Below are 18,389 nucleotides of genomic sequence, written 5' to 3' on the forward strand. Positions count from 1 at the left end.
TTTTAGGGGATTCTCCCAAACTTAAAAGGGTCATATAATGATGTTCTTTCTAAATGTAACACGTCATTGTGGTCTACATAACATGTAAGGATGGTTTTGGTCAAAATTCTGCACGGATTATGTTATACAGTTTTCAAGCCACTTTCTGACCGTCTCTTGAGGATGTGCTGTTTTGTGCGACTCTTGTCTTCTCCCCGTCAGCCATCTTGTAGTTTTTAGTGCTTCCATATGGAGTCTACAGACAGATATAAGTCCGAACTATACGTTATTTTGTATTACAAAATGGCAACAGCGGAGGATGCATGTGCGTGTACGAGCTAGTTTGCCCCACAACAAGAGGGTAGAGGTATAAAAGGAGCTTATTGACGACAACGTCGGATTACAATAAAAACGCTAACATACATGGAGATATCTGTTGATGTCAAATCTGGCAAATTCCCGTTTGAAGGAAGTATAGAGGCAAGATTGTTTTCTAAATGTCTCCGCCGTGCCTCCACGGTTTGATTTCAAATTTGTAGGATTTATGCAGATCTCGAATTCCCCAAAACAGGTACCAATAGGTAAAAACGTTGATTTTGCATAATGGGTCAAATAAACCATAAAGCTATAATATCCAATACAAGAGCTGTATCAAAAAAGTCAGCATTTTAGCAAGGTGGTAGAGAGAGTAGAGTGTCCGCCCTGAGACTGGAAGTTCGTGAGTTCAAACCCCGGCCGAGTCATACCCATCCATCCATCCATCTTCTTCCGCTTATCCGAGGTCGGGTCGCGGGGGCAGCAGCCTAAGCAGGGAAACCCAGACTTCCCTCTCCCCAGCCACTTCGTCCAGCTCTTCCCGGGGGATCCCTAGGCGTTCCCAGGCCAGCCGGGAGAGATAGTCTTCCCAACATGTCCTGGGTCTTCCCTGTGGCCTCCTACTGGTCGGATGTGCCCTAAACACCTGCCTAGGGAGGCGTTCGGGTGGCATCCTGACCAAATGCCCGAACCACCTCATCTGGCTCCTCTCGATGTGGAGGAGCAGCGGCTTTACTTTGAGCTCCCCCCGGATGGCAGAGCTTCTCACCATATCTCTAAGGGAGAGCCCCGCCACCCGGCGGACGAAACTCATTTCGGCCGCTTGTACCCGTGATCTTGTCCTTTTGGTCATAACCCAAAGCTCATGACCATAGGTGAGGATGGGAACGTAGATCGACCGGTAAATTGAGAGCTTTGCCTTCCGGCTCAGCTCCTTCTTCACCACAACGGATCGATACAGCGTCTGCATTACTGAAGACGCCGCACTGATCCGCCTGTCGATCTCACGATCCACTCTTCCCTCACTCGTGAACAAGACTCCGAGGTACTTGAACTCCTCCACTTGGGGCAGGGTCTCCTCCTCAACCCGGAGATGGCACTCCACCCTTTTCCGGGCGAGAACCATGGACTCGGACTTGGAGGTGCTGATTCTCATCCCAGTCGCTTCACACTCAGCTGCGAACCGATCCAGTGAGAGCTGAAGATCCTGGCCAGATGAAGTCATCAGGACCACATCATCTGCAAAAAGCAGAGACCTAATCCTTCAGCCACCAAACCAGTGCCCCTCAACGCCTTAACTGCGCCTAGAAATTCTGTCCATAAAAGTTATGAACAGAATCGGTGACAAAGGGCAGCCTTGGCGGAGTCCAACCCTCACTGGAAGCCGAGTCATACCAAAGACTATAAAAATGAGACCCATTGCCTCCCTGCTTGGCACTCAGCATCAAGGGTAGGAATTGGGGGTTAAATCACTAAAATGATTCCCGAGCGCAGCCACCGCTGCTGCTCACTGCTCCCCTCACCTGAACATGTGGATGGGTCAAATGCAAAGGACAATTTCACCACACCTAGTGTGTGTGTGAGACTATCATTGGGACTTAAACTTAAACTTTAAGAAGATAATGATAATACCCAGTTAACATAGGCATTCATTTGTCAATATATACTATTATTGTTGTATTTTGTCATCATTTGTCAAAACTCCATTAAGACCCTGAACAAGCTTAAGCTTTTGTTTTTACACCTTAATTTCTTACCTAAATAGATAACAACAAAAGGCCTAAAATTGTAATTACAAAATCCTTTTAGGCGACTGTATTGAACCGAACAGAAGACAACTGTGTATAAGACGACTTCTCTTTTTCAAGACAATTACCATTGGATAAAATGAAAATAATTAATCTTGCCACTCATTGCTACAACAGTTTCTAGCTTGCTCACTGTTAGCATTGTTAGCATTGACAATTTGCAGCGGATTCTCCCGAAATTAAAGTACACATGTGGCAGTTAGGACTGTAAGTATAGATGACTTATCTTACTTGGCGCTAGCTTGAACATTTTATTTATCAGATTGAGACTTATTACTTACAACAATACTTACCGGATGAAACAAGACACGTGTCATCATAAATTATCCAGGCGGGTTGCTAGCATGCTACCTTTTAGCATTTAGGCTATTAGCATTTTTAGCATTTGTGTTAGACAAAACCAAAACGCCACTAAAGAGGTTTGCGACAAGTTGCAGCCCCACTTCAAATTTATGCGATCATTTTTCTACTTGTATCGTACAATTTTATCAATCAGTCAATCAAACTTATGTAGAACATTTCATACGCAGGCAAGTTGCAACAAAAAGTTACATTCGTAAAAGAAATGAAATTAAAAATGAAAACACGCACACACGATATTGACAATAAGAAAACATTGCACGACACTAAAGATTAAGGAACATTTCCAACTTTGTGGCGTCCACACTGGAGAATAGCTAAAAATCAGCATCAGAAAAAGAATATAAAAATTAAATTTTAAATATATGTAAAAATGTAATATAAACAATACATTAATAAATAAATAAAAACATAAAATAGTGAGAATAATAGTAGTACTAATAGCAATATCTTGATTAAAAAGGTGTGCCTTAAACCTTATATTTAACAAAATATCAATAAATAATTAATGTTATTTAAATTATGAATAATTTAAATAATGCAGCCTTTCATACATGTAATTTGTAGTGTCTTTGGGTGGTTCTATAAATCCAAGTTATTTTTAATATCAAACAATATAATTATTAAACTCCAACCATTCATTTTCTACCGCTTGTCCCTTTTTGGGGTGGCGGGGGGTGCTGGAGCCTATCTCAGCTGCATTCGGGCGGAAGGCGGGGTACACCCTGGACAAGTCGCCACCTCATTGCAGGGCCAACACAGATAGACAGACAACATTCACACTCACATTCACACATAGGGCCAATTTAGTGTTGCCAATTAACCTATCCCCAGGTGCATGTTTTTGGCGGTGTAAAGAAGCCGTAGTACCCGGAGGGAACCCACGCAGTCACGGGGAGAACATGCAAACTCCACACAGAAATATCCCGAGCCCGGGATTGAACTCAGGACTACTCAGGACCTTCGTATTGTGAGGCACATGCACTAACCCCTGTTTCACCGTGCTTATTAAACTGATTCTGATAATTACGGGTCGGACCCCTATTACATGTGGCTGAATTCAAAGCTAGAACATTTAAATGTTTTTCAATAAAGAGAAATATCACATTAAAATGATATGAAGAAAATGTAAGGCTGTAACAATCAATACAGGAGTTGTATAAAAAACCCAGCATTTAACAAAAGGTCATAATACACACTTAAATTAGGAATTAATTTGTCACTATATTACAATTTTTATTGTTGTTTTTGTCCAAACCCCATTGAGATCCTTATTATTTATTAAATCACAATTATTGAAATTCAACTATTTGGTGAATATTCAAACAGCTAAAATTATGTATAAAGCAAACTATAACCGGCTACCCAAGAATGTACAACAATTCTTCTCAACAAAAGTGGAGAAATATAACCTTAAAGGAAAATCTAATTTAAAACATTTGTATGCTCGTACAACACTTAAAACCTTTAGCATATCAGTATGTGGAATTAAATTATGGAACGGATTAACCAAAGAAATCAAACAAAGCAACAATATGATGCAGTTTAAGTTGAAACTACACATGTTCACAAAGTATACAGAACAACAATTATGATGAACATCTTGGACCCTTTTTTTCCTCTTTTTTTTTTTTATTGAGACAAAGATTATTTATGTATTTGATATTTCTTTGCTTACTATGATATATTATTTATTTATTATTTAGTTGTTCACTATTCTGTTACAGAGAACAAGGACATTGGATAAAATTGCTATGGTATGAAAAGGGGTAGGATTAAATAAGCTCTGCTTCTTCCTACTCCTTTTCTTCTGATGTGCTGTAATGAAACAACTGGAATTGTGTGATGCATTACATTGTATCGTATGCATGTTCGAAATAAACTGAAACTGAACTGAACTGAACTGAACCCTGAAAATGTAGGCTTTAATGTTATCAAAATATGAAACTGACATTTAGCCATGTTTCCCATGGGAATCATGTTCCCCTTCACTGAACCGCAGCTTCCTTGCGCCGGCAGCACTCATGCAAAGCATGTTCAAACAGAAAACTTAACTAACTGTCCGAACTGTGTGACAATAAGGACTAAAACACATTAGGGGAAGAACACTACCTGAAAAAACAAATCCTGATTAAGTTACAGCAGATCATTTTCATGTAACACCTTTATAATGATAATCCTCTAAAGCGCCTGTCATACAGGCGGGGGGGAAATCTGCCCGGTGTCAGCGTTTACAATGAGAAGCACTTGCGTGATTAGATGTCTCTGCGATCAATGCCGCCTCTTCTGCCGATCATTAAAGACTTGCTCTTAACAGATTACAGGCCCCCTCCTAAACACATGGCCCATTCCCCACCTTCTTTTCTTCTTGCTCCTCCTTCCATCTCTCTCTCTCACACACACACACACACACACACATTTTTTTCAGCGTGCAACACACACAAGAAGCAGCTTTTTATTCCATCATTTGAAATACATTTTCATCAACTTTCACTGGAGGTGACATGAACAACTAAAACTCTAGTAAAAGTCACTCACCTGACAGTGATGGACCACCTTGCCATCTTTTGTCAGCTCCTGTTTTTATGTTTTCATCCAACAGCAGCCACCAGCCTCATGACAGGTAAGCCTCAACACACACACACCTTCAAAAACTACACCCGCTTCTACTACAACTGATTGTGGATCTCTTTTTGGGACTTTTTCTTGGCTGCCGGGCTCACACACCTAAAGCAGATGTATTTGAAGCTAAAGGTAAGTGTGAATATGTGCTGTTATACACCGGTATTATAATGTCATATTGATTTTTAAATATACAGAGTTTGGTTTGACTCTGTCCGAATGTTATTAAAGCCCTTAGGGACATTTTGTGCCATTCAGTTTTTAACTTGCAGGTGATTTTACGTTGTGTTGAAAATATTAGGTCCAATTTACCAGAGTATATTTTTCAGATTTCTTTTCAAATCATTTGTTCATTAACCTTGTCAAAATTTACATAAACTAATGCACTAGTGAAATGTTTTATTTACAGTAATTCTTCGATTATCGCAATATATACGTTTCCATAAAATAGGAATCATTAATTATAAAACAACTATTTTCATTGATAGAGCATGAAAACTACCTTCTAAATACATTTGTCAACATTGAGAAAAACCCTTCAGACATGAAATAAAACTCTCTTTAGTCACCTCTACACTCTTTTAATCCAAGATTCGTTGTCCGAAGCTGAGCCAATCAGTGGCCACCATACTGAACAGTGTGATCTGACTGGTTTGGTCTCATCTCGTTGCCAATACTACTGTAGCACTGATGTTTTTAGCTCATTTAGCCATTGTTATGTTTAAAAAATTGTTAATTTAGGGCAAAAATATTGTAGAATCTGCTTGAAAAAATTATAAAATGGTGAAGCCACATTTGAAGTGCCATGTGGTGATGGATGATGTAAATATATGTCCAGTATATGGTGCTACATTTGCCCATTCAAAGCATGCATAATTTGCTTTACTGTTTTCTGACTGAAATTCTAAGTATGTGTCGCTCTTAATTTTAGATATGGACTGTATGTTAAAAAGTAATAAGTGTCTGCACCGTGCATAATACACACACATATATATATATATATATATATATATATATATATATATATTTTATTTTATTTTATTTTTTTTTCAATGACAAAAAACAGTGGAGCAATGTAAACATACTGGGCCAAAAAAAACATTTAATATTTTTTGGATTGACACGTTTAAAAACAACTATTAGTACAGTGCTTCTCAAGTATCCCAGGGGACAGAAATTGCTGCGAGCCCCCCGAATTGAATAACAATCGAAAACTTGATGAGATCTATTTATTTGATATTTGCTCATAGTATTATTTTTTGATTTAACATTAAACAATGCAGTAATTTATGTGAAGATTTCAATTAAACTATCCATCCATCCATTTTCTACCGCTTATTCCCTTTGGGGTCACGGGGGGCGCTGGAGCCTATCTCAGCTACAATCGGGCGGAAGGCGGTGTACACCCTGGACAAGTTGCCACCTCATCGCAGGGCCAACACAGATAGACAGACAACACTCACACTCACATTCACACACTAGGGCCAATTTAGTGTTGCCAATCAACCTATCCCCAGGTGCATGTCTTTGGAGGTGGGAGGAAGCCGGAGTACCCAGAGGGAACCCACGCAGTCACGGGGAGAACATGCAAACTCCACACAGAAAGATCCCGAGCCCGGGATTGAACCCAGGACTACTCAGGACCTTCGTATTGTGAGGCAGATGCACTAACCCCTCTTCCACTGTGCTGCCCTCAATTCAACTATTGGTTTTCAAATACCCATGTATATATACAGTATATATACAGCCATCCATCCATTTCCTACCGCTTGTCCCTTTTGGGGTTGCGGGGGGGTCAGCACACACACACACACACACACACACACAAATATATATATATATATATATATATATATATATATATATATATATATATATACATTCAAAGCATGCAGCATTTTTTTTAACTGTTTTCTGAAATATTAAGTATGTGTTGTTATTAATGTTGGACTGTTTGTTTAAAAAAAGTAATAATAAGTGTCTGCATAATATATATAAATATATATATATATATATATATATATATATATATATATATATATATATATATATATATTTTTTTTTTTTTTTTTTTTTTACTCCTAGTGTGTGAATGTGAGTGTGAATGTTGTCTATCCGTGTTGGCCCTGCGATGAGGTGGCGACTTGTCCAGGGTGTACCTCGCCTTCCGCCCGAATGCAGCTGGGATAGACTCCAGCACCCCCGCAACCCCGACAGGGACAAGCGGTACAAAATGGATAAATGGATGGCTATGACAAAAATAATGGAGCATTACAGCATACTGATCTTTAAAGGGCTAACAAAATGAGGGTAAATAAGTTTTCAAAGACTGACAAGTTTAAAGTGTGAAAAAACTATGATCAATATTTTTCCCCTGAGGGGGGACAGATTATTTTTAAACGAACCCCCCCTAAATTTGATTACTATTGAGAACTTGTTACATGTATTACTTTATCTGTACGAGTTACTTTCTTTATATGTGCCGCTGACGAAGGCTCCTCTTTTCCTTTCATTCCTGTCACAAACTTATCAATCTCTTTGCGTCTTTTACCTTTCTACTGGTCATGTGTACTTCCTACTTCTTCTGAGTAGAACTGTTGATCAGATGGATCACTGCTGCCACCTAGCTGCAGGCTTATGTGTCGTTCTAACATGAACACTAGACTGTGGACACAAATATATGTACAGGCATTTTTGGGAAGCTGACATATTTTTTCATTTGGAAATATGTACTAGTTTACAGTGAGCTTCATCATACACCCAGAGATCAATTGTGCACCTGTGCGCAGGTCAGCGTGTGTGCAAGGCGGGCAAAGGCAGGCCGTGTTACAAGCTGGCCTATTTCTCCGAGGTGCGGCGGAGATTGAACTTCGGGGAGGCTGAGCTTACGTGTCGCCGGGACGGCGGGCAGCTGCTGAGCGTGGAGTCGGCGTCCGAGCAGAAGATCATCGAGCAGCTCATCACGGAGTTGCGGCCGACCGATGGCGACTTCTGGATCGGGCTGAAGCGTAACCATGGAGACGAGGACAGCAGCAGCAGCAGTGAATGCTCATCGCAATACCGCTGGCTGGATGGCAGCAAGTCCACTTTTAGGTGGGTGGTGGTGGGATGACGTCACAAATAGACAATAGCTTCTAGAAGGCACACCGAATATCACGAGGATATACAGTAGAGTCATTTATGACCCACAGCTGGTCTTTTATTGGCCCAGAAAAATACAATCATTCAAGAAAAAGTTGAAATAGTCTAATTTAATACTAATAACAACTGCAGTAGTTTGGTCCCCAAAAGCGGACAAGGGCTTTGTTAAATGTTCTTAAAATTAGCATCAGAACTCCTTTGCTTTGGATTCCCACTCCAAGTGTCGCAAGAAAAAAAGCTCTGACTTGCTTAGGGAAAAGTTGAATGGCGCCACCCAGAAACGAAATTGGGATTTCAGAAGTAGGAGGGTACGCAATTGGCTTGAGTGCAGGGGCCGTTGCTGGAAGGGGGCGTGGTTTGAAGGGATTAAATGCATGTCATATTATTTGTATTTATTTTTTTAACGAAATAACAAAACTAACAGATTGAAATGAATAACTTTACTTTAGTTTTTCAAGATTTTATTATGATTTAATTTAACGTTTACTTTATATACCGGTACCCTGGCTGGGAACCTCACCATGTTCGCTGGAACAAAAGACTGATACCTTAGCCATCGCGCTACCAGGAGTTACTTACATTACATATTTTTCCCTTTGCGCAAGTTACCTAGAAAGCCAATCAATTCGCTTTTGGGAGGTTAAAGGGACGTTTTCCGCCTGGTACTAGTGTTTGACTTATCTCCATTCAATAGCTTAACATTATTTTAGGACGCTAAAAAGTGCGCAAAAATGTTTTTTTTTTTAAATGCAATAGACATATCCTCCTACCCCCCCCCCCTACCCCCCCAAATTAGGTCCATGTTTGCATGTATAAATCTCTAGACCCATCTTTTCCAAGGAAGCTCATGACATAATAAAAACAAGGGGTATCCAAACTACCAAATGCGGCCCGCCAGCGTCCTCATTTTGACACGCAAGACATCACAAGTTTGTTTAAGAATCTGACCTGCAGAATGCCTTCATCTTAATTTTAAATGTCTGATGTTATAATTCCTGCCACCTTGTAGGTGTCTAGTGGACAACATCAATAATTCCGAATAATGATCATGAACAGCACATTGATATTTACACAGCACAGCATTTCATAAATGACCCAAACCAAACAACCATTCCCACTCTAATATAAACAGTATTTCTGCAGAGTACCAGGGGTCTCATCCATAAAACTGCATGTGGAAAACTGTAACTTTTTATAAATCACACATATTGTGTGAAAACATCGCAAGCAACTTTTCGGCACGGTTTTGTGCGTACGCAAGCTTTATAGATGAAACCCCAGCAGTCATATAAGAGGCAGGGCATCTACTAGGGCAGGGGTCGGCAACCCAAAATGTTGAAGAGCCATATTGGACCAAAAATACAAAAACAAATCTGTCTGGAGCCGCAACAAATTAAAAGCCATATTACATACAGATAGTGTGTCATGAGATATACATTGAATTGAGATGACTTAAAGGAAACTAAATGACCTCAAATATACCTACAGATGAGGCATAATGATGCAATATGTACATATAGCTAGCCTAAATAGCATGTTAGCATCGATTAGCTTGCAGTCATGCAGTGACCAAATATGTCTCATTAGCACTCCACACAAGTCAATAACATCAACAAAACTCATCTTTGTGCATTCATGCACAACGTTAAAAGTTTGGTGGACAAAATGAAGTGGCATAAAACACGTCCTAGAAAGTCGGAGAAAGTTATACAAAACTTAGTTAAACAAACTATGGTGAGTTCAAGGACCGCCAAAATTAGTAGGACAAAACGGCGCTCCCCAAATACTCGAATCAGTGAAGCATGTTTAATATAAACAGTGTGCTTTCTAACAATTAGGGAGGTTTGTGTCATGTTTGTCCTCCTACAGAAACCATATTAAAACAAAAAATATATTTTTTTCCCCTCATCTTTTTCCATTTTTCATACATTTTTGAAAAAGCTCCAGAGAGCCACTAGGGGAGTGCTAAAGAGCCGCATGCGGCTCGAGAGCCGCGGGTTGCCGACCCCTGTACTAGGGGAACACATTTTTATTCTTATTTTAAAGTTCAACAATATTGAATGTATTTCTGTTTTGAGGGGAAACAAGAGGAATCTATTTGGGGCATGGCGTTAGTTCATTCAAGCAGAGGAGCAGAGGCCACAATTTCGGGAAATATGATGCTTGCAAGTAGTGCTGTCAAATGATACCTTTTTTAAATCAGTTTAACACTTTTGAATTTGGATTAATCCTGATTGATTACAGGTTATTAATCACTTGCAAAATTTAAACTAACTAAAAGACCCGATATTTAAAGTTAATTTAAAATCCCAACTATAGTCACACACACACTAGGTGTGGTGAAGTTATCCCCTGCATTTGACCCATCCCCATGTTCACCCCCTGGGAGGTGAAGGGAGCAGTGAGCAGCAGCGGTGGCCGCGCTCGGGAAACATTTGGTGATTTAAGCCCCAATTCCGACCCTTGATGCCGAGTGCCAAGTAGGGAGGCAATTGTGCCATTGCAGAATGTCATACAGAAACATTTTCTAAATGTGTTACTTGAATGTACCCTTTCTATTTGCTGAAAATGTTGGTAACACTTTTATCTAAAGTCCAATCAGGTTATATTTGGAAGTCTCCTCACTCATCTTTGCACTGACGTATGAATTGCCCTGATCACTGACCGAATAACACACACCTTTCAGGCAACCATTCGCGGTTAAGGTAAAGGAGCCAGGTGAGTTTTTCCTTGCCCTTATGTGGGCTCTGTACCGAGGATGTCGTTGTGGCTTGTGCAGCCCTTTGAGACACTTGTGATTTAGGGCTATATAAATAAACATTGATTGATTGATTGATTTATCTGTATCTAAACATGATGAATGTGTTAGTTTATTGTGATTATTCACTCTTTATTTTTGACAGCCCTATTTATAATGCATAATTCCATAATATTTTGCCTTTTCCACAAGCAAAATTGTGAGAAGAAACTATGGCCTGGACAAAATATTCTATAAATATTATTGCCCTCTCTGTAGTTAGCTATGATATGTTGTGATGTATTCAATGACATTACAGTCCTCAATTAACTTATTTTTCCAGGGCCTCAGGGAATTGCAAAACCTACTTTTATACAGACTTCTCACTATAAGTTATTATGACACGGTGCTACTTACTGTAAAAGGCCTAGCCTCCAAAATGCCTATTGAAACAGATCGATACCTCTCTCTCTTAAACAATTACAGTAAAAGTGAACATTAGAATCCTCGCGAGAGAAAGATTTATTACAGGGCCACATTGTTTTTTTTTTTTAAGCGAGCTCAATAAACGGGCGCGTATGTTTAGTGGAGGCAGCATTGAGATAAATGACTGTGGCTCCATGTGTGCAGGAACTGGCACTGGGATGAGCCATCATGCGGCTATGAGGTGTGCGTGGTGATGTATCACCAGCCGTCTGCACCGCCCGGGATGGGAGGACTCTACATGTTCCAGTGGAATGACGACAACTGCGAAACTAAGCACAACTTTATCTGCAAATACATCGCAGGTACAACCTCACAGGCGCCAACATTCCAATTATTTCAATGTGCTTCCTTGTTGACTGTTTTAATCTTGCCAGAGAAGTCCGCTGTCCCTTCACCCCCTAACTCCACACATGCAGGTAAGTGCTCTAATTTCATCTTATTTACTGAAGATGCCAGTACAAAATAGATGGAGTGTTATTTCCAAAATATCACTACTCATTATGCAAGTTTTTTTTTAAACCTTCATCAGTCCCTCCAGGATTTTTTTTGTTGTTGTGATTTTTATGGCCTAAAATGTCTGAATTTTAGGGTTAGGGTTAGGGTTAGGGTTTCAATAACGTTGAATCAACTTGGGATTTTATGAATTTGTTATCAATGTTTTAAGTCAGGGGTGTCAAACTCATTTTAGATGTGGGGCCTCCCAAGTGGGACAGACTGGTAAAATCACGGCACGATAACTTAAAAATAAAGACAACTTCAGATTGTTTTCTTTGTTAAAAAATAGAACAAGAACATTCTAAAAATGCTGGGGGTTTTTTACACTTACATGTTGCGGTTAATAGTATTCTACCTTTATTTGTCGTTATGTATACTTTCTGAATAAATGTGATAATGTTCATCAGTCAACTCATTGATGTTAATTTTCAATCTATTAAGATAAAAAATAATATAATGTTATCTATGTAGTTTGCTCATTTTCCTTGACTGATGCACTAACATCATATGATTTCTTTTTTTTTTTTTACATATGTAGCATAATCTATATAGATACAAAGAATTGCTATTGCGACATCTAGTGGACACATTTAGAACAGCAGTTTCTTTCATTCAAAAATTTCGGCTCATTTCTATACTTAGCAAACTCATCCCGCAGGCCGGATAAAACCTGATCCTTACGTTTGACACCCCTGTTATAAGTGATCCTTGTAACCCTAAAGGGATCATATTAGATTGTTTTCCCCTACATTTAGAGCACTTCCTTGTGGTTTACATAACATGTAATTGGGGTGCTTTGGTCCAAATTTTAATTATGATTTTACAGACCATCTTTAATCCACTTTTTGATAGTCTCTTCATGATGCGTTGTTTTGTGGGCTTCCTCCAGGCCAAGCCCCCTTCAACTTCCATAGCGAGTCTACTGACAGATATAAGTTCGAACTATACGCTACTTTTTGTTGGAAATTGGTTTTAGCACGCATGTGCATGTACGAGCCAGTCTGCCCCAAAGCAAAAGGATGGACAAAAATAAGGAACTTAGTGACTATAATTACAAATTAGCAAACTTGTGCAAAGCTCTTCGGGTAAACCTCTACCATATATGGAGATATCCGCTGGCGTAAAATATGTCACGTAAGTCTCAAAATTCCGAACACCTCGTTTGGGGCAAGTTTGGAACAAGGCGAGATTGTTTTATAAATAGGTTGTATTCGGACATGTGAATTTTGAACGGAAGTGAACGAGGTGGTGGGCTACTGTGCAGCAAACACAGTTCGAACTATCCAGATAAAAGCAGATACGAGCAAAGAATGCAAACTATGCAATGGAGTCTATCTCCATACGTTATAAGAATAAGATTTGTCGAGTGATTTCAAGGCTTAACCGTCGGTCGCGTCCCTAGACATGTCGAACTATCTGGTGCTCTAGATATCATTCTACACGGCCAAACTAATGAAAACTTGGAAAAGCATGGAGGTCTACAACTCATTTGTGTGTGGCTGCGTCGAGGAAATTGGTGTCAAGACTCTCAGATAAATATGCATTGTTTTTGCTGGGGCAAGGTTGCATTTCCTGATTTAACATCGCGTCTACAGCCAGGTTTGCTGTTTTGTTGTTGTTGTTGCACGTGCCGTTTACGGGTATTCTTGTTTTCCCCTGTCTTTATCAGATTATTTATAGATCTCAACGTTGTTTATGTACTGAAAGCTTCATTTATGATTGATGGTCAAAACTTGATTCGTTTAGGTTTTGCTCACATTTGCTTTCTTTCATTTAGACTCGGCGAGTTGGAGCTTTAAAAGAACCAATACATTTAGACAGAAAGTATTTTATCAAGCCCAGCTTTTGGCGGGCCACATCTGGCCCCCGGGCCTTGAGTTTGACATGTATACTTTAAATGTATAACCTATTGTACCTTAACTTTTGTAGACTTTTGGGGACTCGACACTTGATTGAATAGAGGTGTTAATTGGAGCATTTACTAATGGTGACTTGCATGTATTTTTATCATGAATGCCTTTCATTACAGACATCTTCCCCTCATCTGTGCCGTGGAATCCAAGTGATCATAATGCAAAGAGAAGCACAGGTAACCTAACGGATGGGTCTATAGTCTACTATTTTAACATCTAAATGCTAATCATGCCATGTAACGTCTGCCTCTCTCTTAGCCCTCAATGTGGTGTACATCATCATCCCCACCATCCCGCTCATACTGCTGCTGCTGACAGTGACGGGGGTCTGCTGCTTCAAAATGCTGGTCACGCGGTGAGCATCGGATTGCTTTGACCCGTCAAGTAATGATCGGAATCTTCTATAGTGGACTGCTCTCAGGCGGAGCACGCAGAGTCATCATCCTTAACTCAGACATCAATACGGTACAAGCATCGATCACTGAGCAGATGATCCGCGTTCCTCTGAGGGAAAACTAAGGCGGTGTGCTTAACTGATGTCTGTTGATATCCTGACTGGCATTGTCGTTATCGTCACCATATTTACTCTCAGTCAAATTCTGTATTGATTTAAAGAATTATGCTAAAGTAAATTTTTTCAATGTAGTCAGAATTCACAATTAATCTTCCACAAGCCTGTTCTTGTATGTAAACAAGAAAGCAGCACAGTGACCGTTTTCTGGTTTCCATAGTAACTGGGCAGTAGTAAAATTCTACAGCAGGGGTCTTCAAAAGGGTGTTCTAAAACGTGCATCTGTGCATGTGTATGAATACAAAATATGTGATTGTGCATTGATTCAATCTTTGTTACACTAAATAGCGCTATATTTTTGTACTTGGTCATTTAATATACATGTTTCACACTACAAACTATTACACAATGTAGGACTTATTACGTTATGGTTTCATGTGAAGATGACAAAAAATCAACTGGAGCAAAGTAGGGATGTCCGATAATGGCTTTTTACCGATATCCGATATTCCGATATTGTCCAACTCTTTAATTACCGATACCGATATCAACCGATATATACAGTCGTGGAATTAACACATTATTATGCCTAATTTGGACAACCAGGTATGGTGAAGATAAGGTACTTTAAAAAAATAAAAAAATAAATAAATAAGATAAATAAATTAAAAACATTTTCTTGAATAAAAAAGAAAGTAAAACAATATAAAAACAGTTACATAGAAACTAGTAATTAATGAAAATTAGTCAAATTAACTGTTAAAGGTTAGTACTATTAGTGGACCAACGGACTGTATCCCTTGCAGACTGTATTGATATATATTGATATATAATGTAGGAACCAGAATATTAATAACAGAAAGAAATAATCCTTTTGTGTGAATGAGTGAATGAATGAATGAATGGGGGACGGAGGTTTTTTGGGTTGATGCACTAATTGTAAGTGTATCTTGTGTTTTTTATGTTGATTTAATAAAAACAAAACAAAAAAAAAAACAATACCGATAATAAAAAACCGATACCAATAATTTCGATATTACATTTTAACGCATTTATCGGCCGATAATATCGGCAGGCCGATATTATCGGACATCTCTAGAGCAAAGCATACTGGGAGCGCTTTTGGTTTCCCAGCAAAAAATACACAAATATAGTGTTTTTAGTAGGGGTGTTGAAAAAAAATAGATTTACATCCCAATCGTGATTCTTATTTATTACGATTCTAAATAAATTCAAAGTATCAAAAAATCTATTAAAACATGTGTATATCTATTTAATGTATGTATATATTTACATACAGAATGTATACAGTGTATATATAGTGTATGCACTGTATACACTGTCTATATATATAGTCCTTTTTTGGGGGGTTTTTAAGACAGTTTTTTTGGCCATCTGTAGCTTACTCACTGTGCGTATACACACCATACGTCTTTTGGAATCAGTGACCTGTTTTGAAAAGATTTTATTCTAATTTTTATACGAAATAATGTATTGCATGAATCGGTTTGAATCGAGAATCGTGTTGAATCGAATCGCCTCCCCGAAAATTGGAATTGAACCGCGGAGATTTATTATTATTAAGTGTAATATGCATTTGAATATTCCTTAAATGCTCAATATCAATAATGCATTCCTTGGATTCATAGATAGGCGTATATGGTTGGGGTGCAAATCCACCTTTTGCCAGAACATCGGCCCGCCAAACCCCCCCAATAATAAAACCATTCACATTTACGTATGTCCGTGAAGGTTCTCATTCATCTAGGGCCTTTATGAAAAATTGGACATTAATGGTAAATACCCAATGAGAGTGTCTCGATAGTTCAATGTTAACGTGCTTGCTCCTTCATAAAAAGGAGCATGGGTTCAAATGCAAGTCAGGGTGACTAAGTACATGTTTATTAAAATAGTATGTTGATGTGTATTATTACATTTATATTAAGTTCATATTAGTGCTGTCAAATGTTTTTTTTTACACTTTTGAATTTGGATTAATCATGATTACTCGCATGCATTATTTTAAATTAACTTAAAAAAGACCCCAATATATGGACACAAATGCAATTTCATTGACAAAATGTCATACAGGAACATTTAGAAAAATGTTTACTTGAATGCACATTATTTATTTTCTCACAACTTGGTAAAAGTTTTATCTAAAGTCTAGTCAGGTTGTATTTTGGGATAAAATTTGGTGTGGAACAGTACGCATTGACCTGAACACTGACCATGTACCAACCTGTGCCACCTTTCAGGTAACCATCCGCGGTTTGGGGAAAGGAGCATGTATAGTCAAAATAAACAGCGTTATTAATCTGTGTATATATATATATATATGATTAATGTGATCATTTTTTGTGATTAAATACACGAGTTAACTCATTATTTTTGACAGCCCTAATTTATAAAAAAAAATTTTTTTAACAATACTGGCCCTTACCGTGTTTTCTAAGAAAAAATCCTGCCCTTGGACAAGTGTAACTGAGGATCCCTGTTCTACAGTGTAACGTTTGGTCTAGTTAAAGAATGTTTTCTTTTGACAGACGAAGAAAGGAGAAAAAATCGGAAGTACCCCAGCCAGATACGGGCCTCCGACCCAGCCCGACTCCGACAGACGTCTACAACGTGATCCGCTGTCAGAAGGATGACGACTTGGTGTCGGGGCGCCCGCACACCAAAAATACATCCTTCCTTAGCTCCTCGCCCGACACCCCCACCGGGGATTACGACAACCTGGGAGGTCGCGACACCGAAAGCGGCTTTGTGACTCTCGCCAGCACTGAGAGCTGCTTCCTCAACTTTGACATCAATGACCTCAGCTTGGGCCGCCGGAGTACCCGCGACCTCTACAACAGCAGCTTGGGCCGACCGGCGAAGAGGGACCTGACTGACGGGAGTCTGGCTCATCCCAGCCAATTTTACGACAGGAGTCTCGGCCGCCGAACAACCAAGAGTGAGCATTTTGGCTGCAGCAGGGCCTACGGAGACCACGAACTGTACGAAGACAACATGACAGCCAAGACTGACCTCTATGACTTCAAAGTGAAGCCTGTGGATCACACGGTGAAGGCTGACCTGTATCAGACGTACACCACCGATGGCAAGATGGATTCTTACCAAAGCATCTTGGGAAGCTATGGAAGCAGAAAATCCTACCAGGCTACTCTGGATAGCTACAGAAGTGCTCTGAATTTTGATGGAGGAAGGAGATACTTCAATGAACAACACTGGCTGGACAGTGAAAAGTACTGATGTGTGTGTTCGTGGGTCTGATTATAGGATGTTAAGACACTGCATGAAAGTTGCAAAAAATTTCAGAAATGGATCAAACCGATTGGCCACCTTCTTTAGTCAATGTAAGCCATAGTCACTTGCTGGCAAAAACATTGGATACACCTGCATAATCAAATCAAATCCAATGCAAGAGCTGGAGACAATGGACGACCCCAGACAAACTTTATTTTACTATCCAGCCTTGCAACAGCTTTGTGAATACTGTACATCAGGGGTGTCAAACTTGTTTTCATCGAGGGCCACACCGCAGTCATGGCTGCCATCAGGGGGCCGTTTGTAACAGTAAATAATAAATTAATTTGCCTATGAATTTAAATATTTTACATTATTTTACGTGAAGAGTAAAACAAATCTGTGGATTTTACCACAGTTTTTTTACAGAAAAAAACTGGCAGCTTAGTTGCCAGACTTTTTTTACTTTTACGCTAAAATATATGGTGTTTTTTTTTTTTCATTATTATTTTTTATAACATATATATATATATATATATATATATATGTATATATATATATATATATATACATAGTAATAAATTAATAAATACAATTATAAATATAAATACAGTACTGCTGTTTAATTTTATTTTGGCAAATCAGCTCCCAGTTTTTTACCATTATGAAATGTGGTACCATAAAATCATCAACCGTGGATTTCACAGTATAAAAAAAACAGCAAAAAACTGACAGCTCAGTCGACATAATTTTACTGTTAAAAAAAACAAACA

At 39.0% G+C, this 18,389-nt stretch overlaps 1 protein-coding gene across 1 annotated transcript; it reads left to right on the forward strand.

Moving 5' to 3' along the window:
- Positions 1 to 4,899: 4,899 nt before the first annotated feature.
- On the forward strand, positions 4,900 to 17,961 carry layna (layilin a). The gene is made up of 8 exons (XM_061961600.2): positions 4,900 to 5,085; positions 5,199 to 5,216; positions 7,874 to 8,177; positions 11,593 to 11,750; positions 11,823 to 11,864; positions 13,973 to 14,032; positions 14,115 to 14,211; positions 16,914 to 17,961. Exons 1-8 carry the CDS (start codon positions 5,010 to 5,012, stop codon positions 17,620 to 17,622), a joined length of 1,464 nt encoding a protein of 487 aa, XP_061817584.1. The 5' UTR covers positions 4,900 to 5,009; the 3' UTR covers positions 17,623 to 17,961.
- Positions 17,962 to 18,389: the final 428 nt, after the last annotated feature.

This window comes from Nerophis lumbriciformis, linkage group LG09, assembly GCF_033978685.3.
Source record: "Nerophis lumbriciformis linkage group LG09, RoL_Nlum_v2.1, whole genome shotgun sequence".
Taxonomy (NCBI): Eukaryota; Metazoa; Chordata; class Actinopteri; order Syngnathiformes; family Syngnathidae; genus Nerophis; species Nerophis lumbriciformis.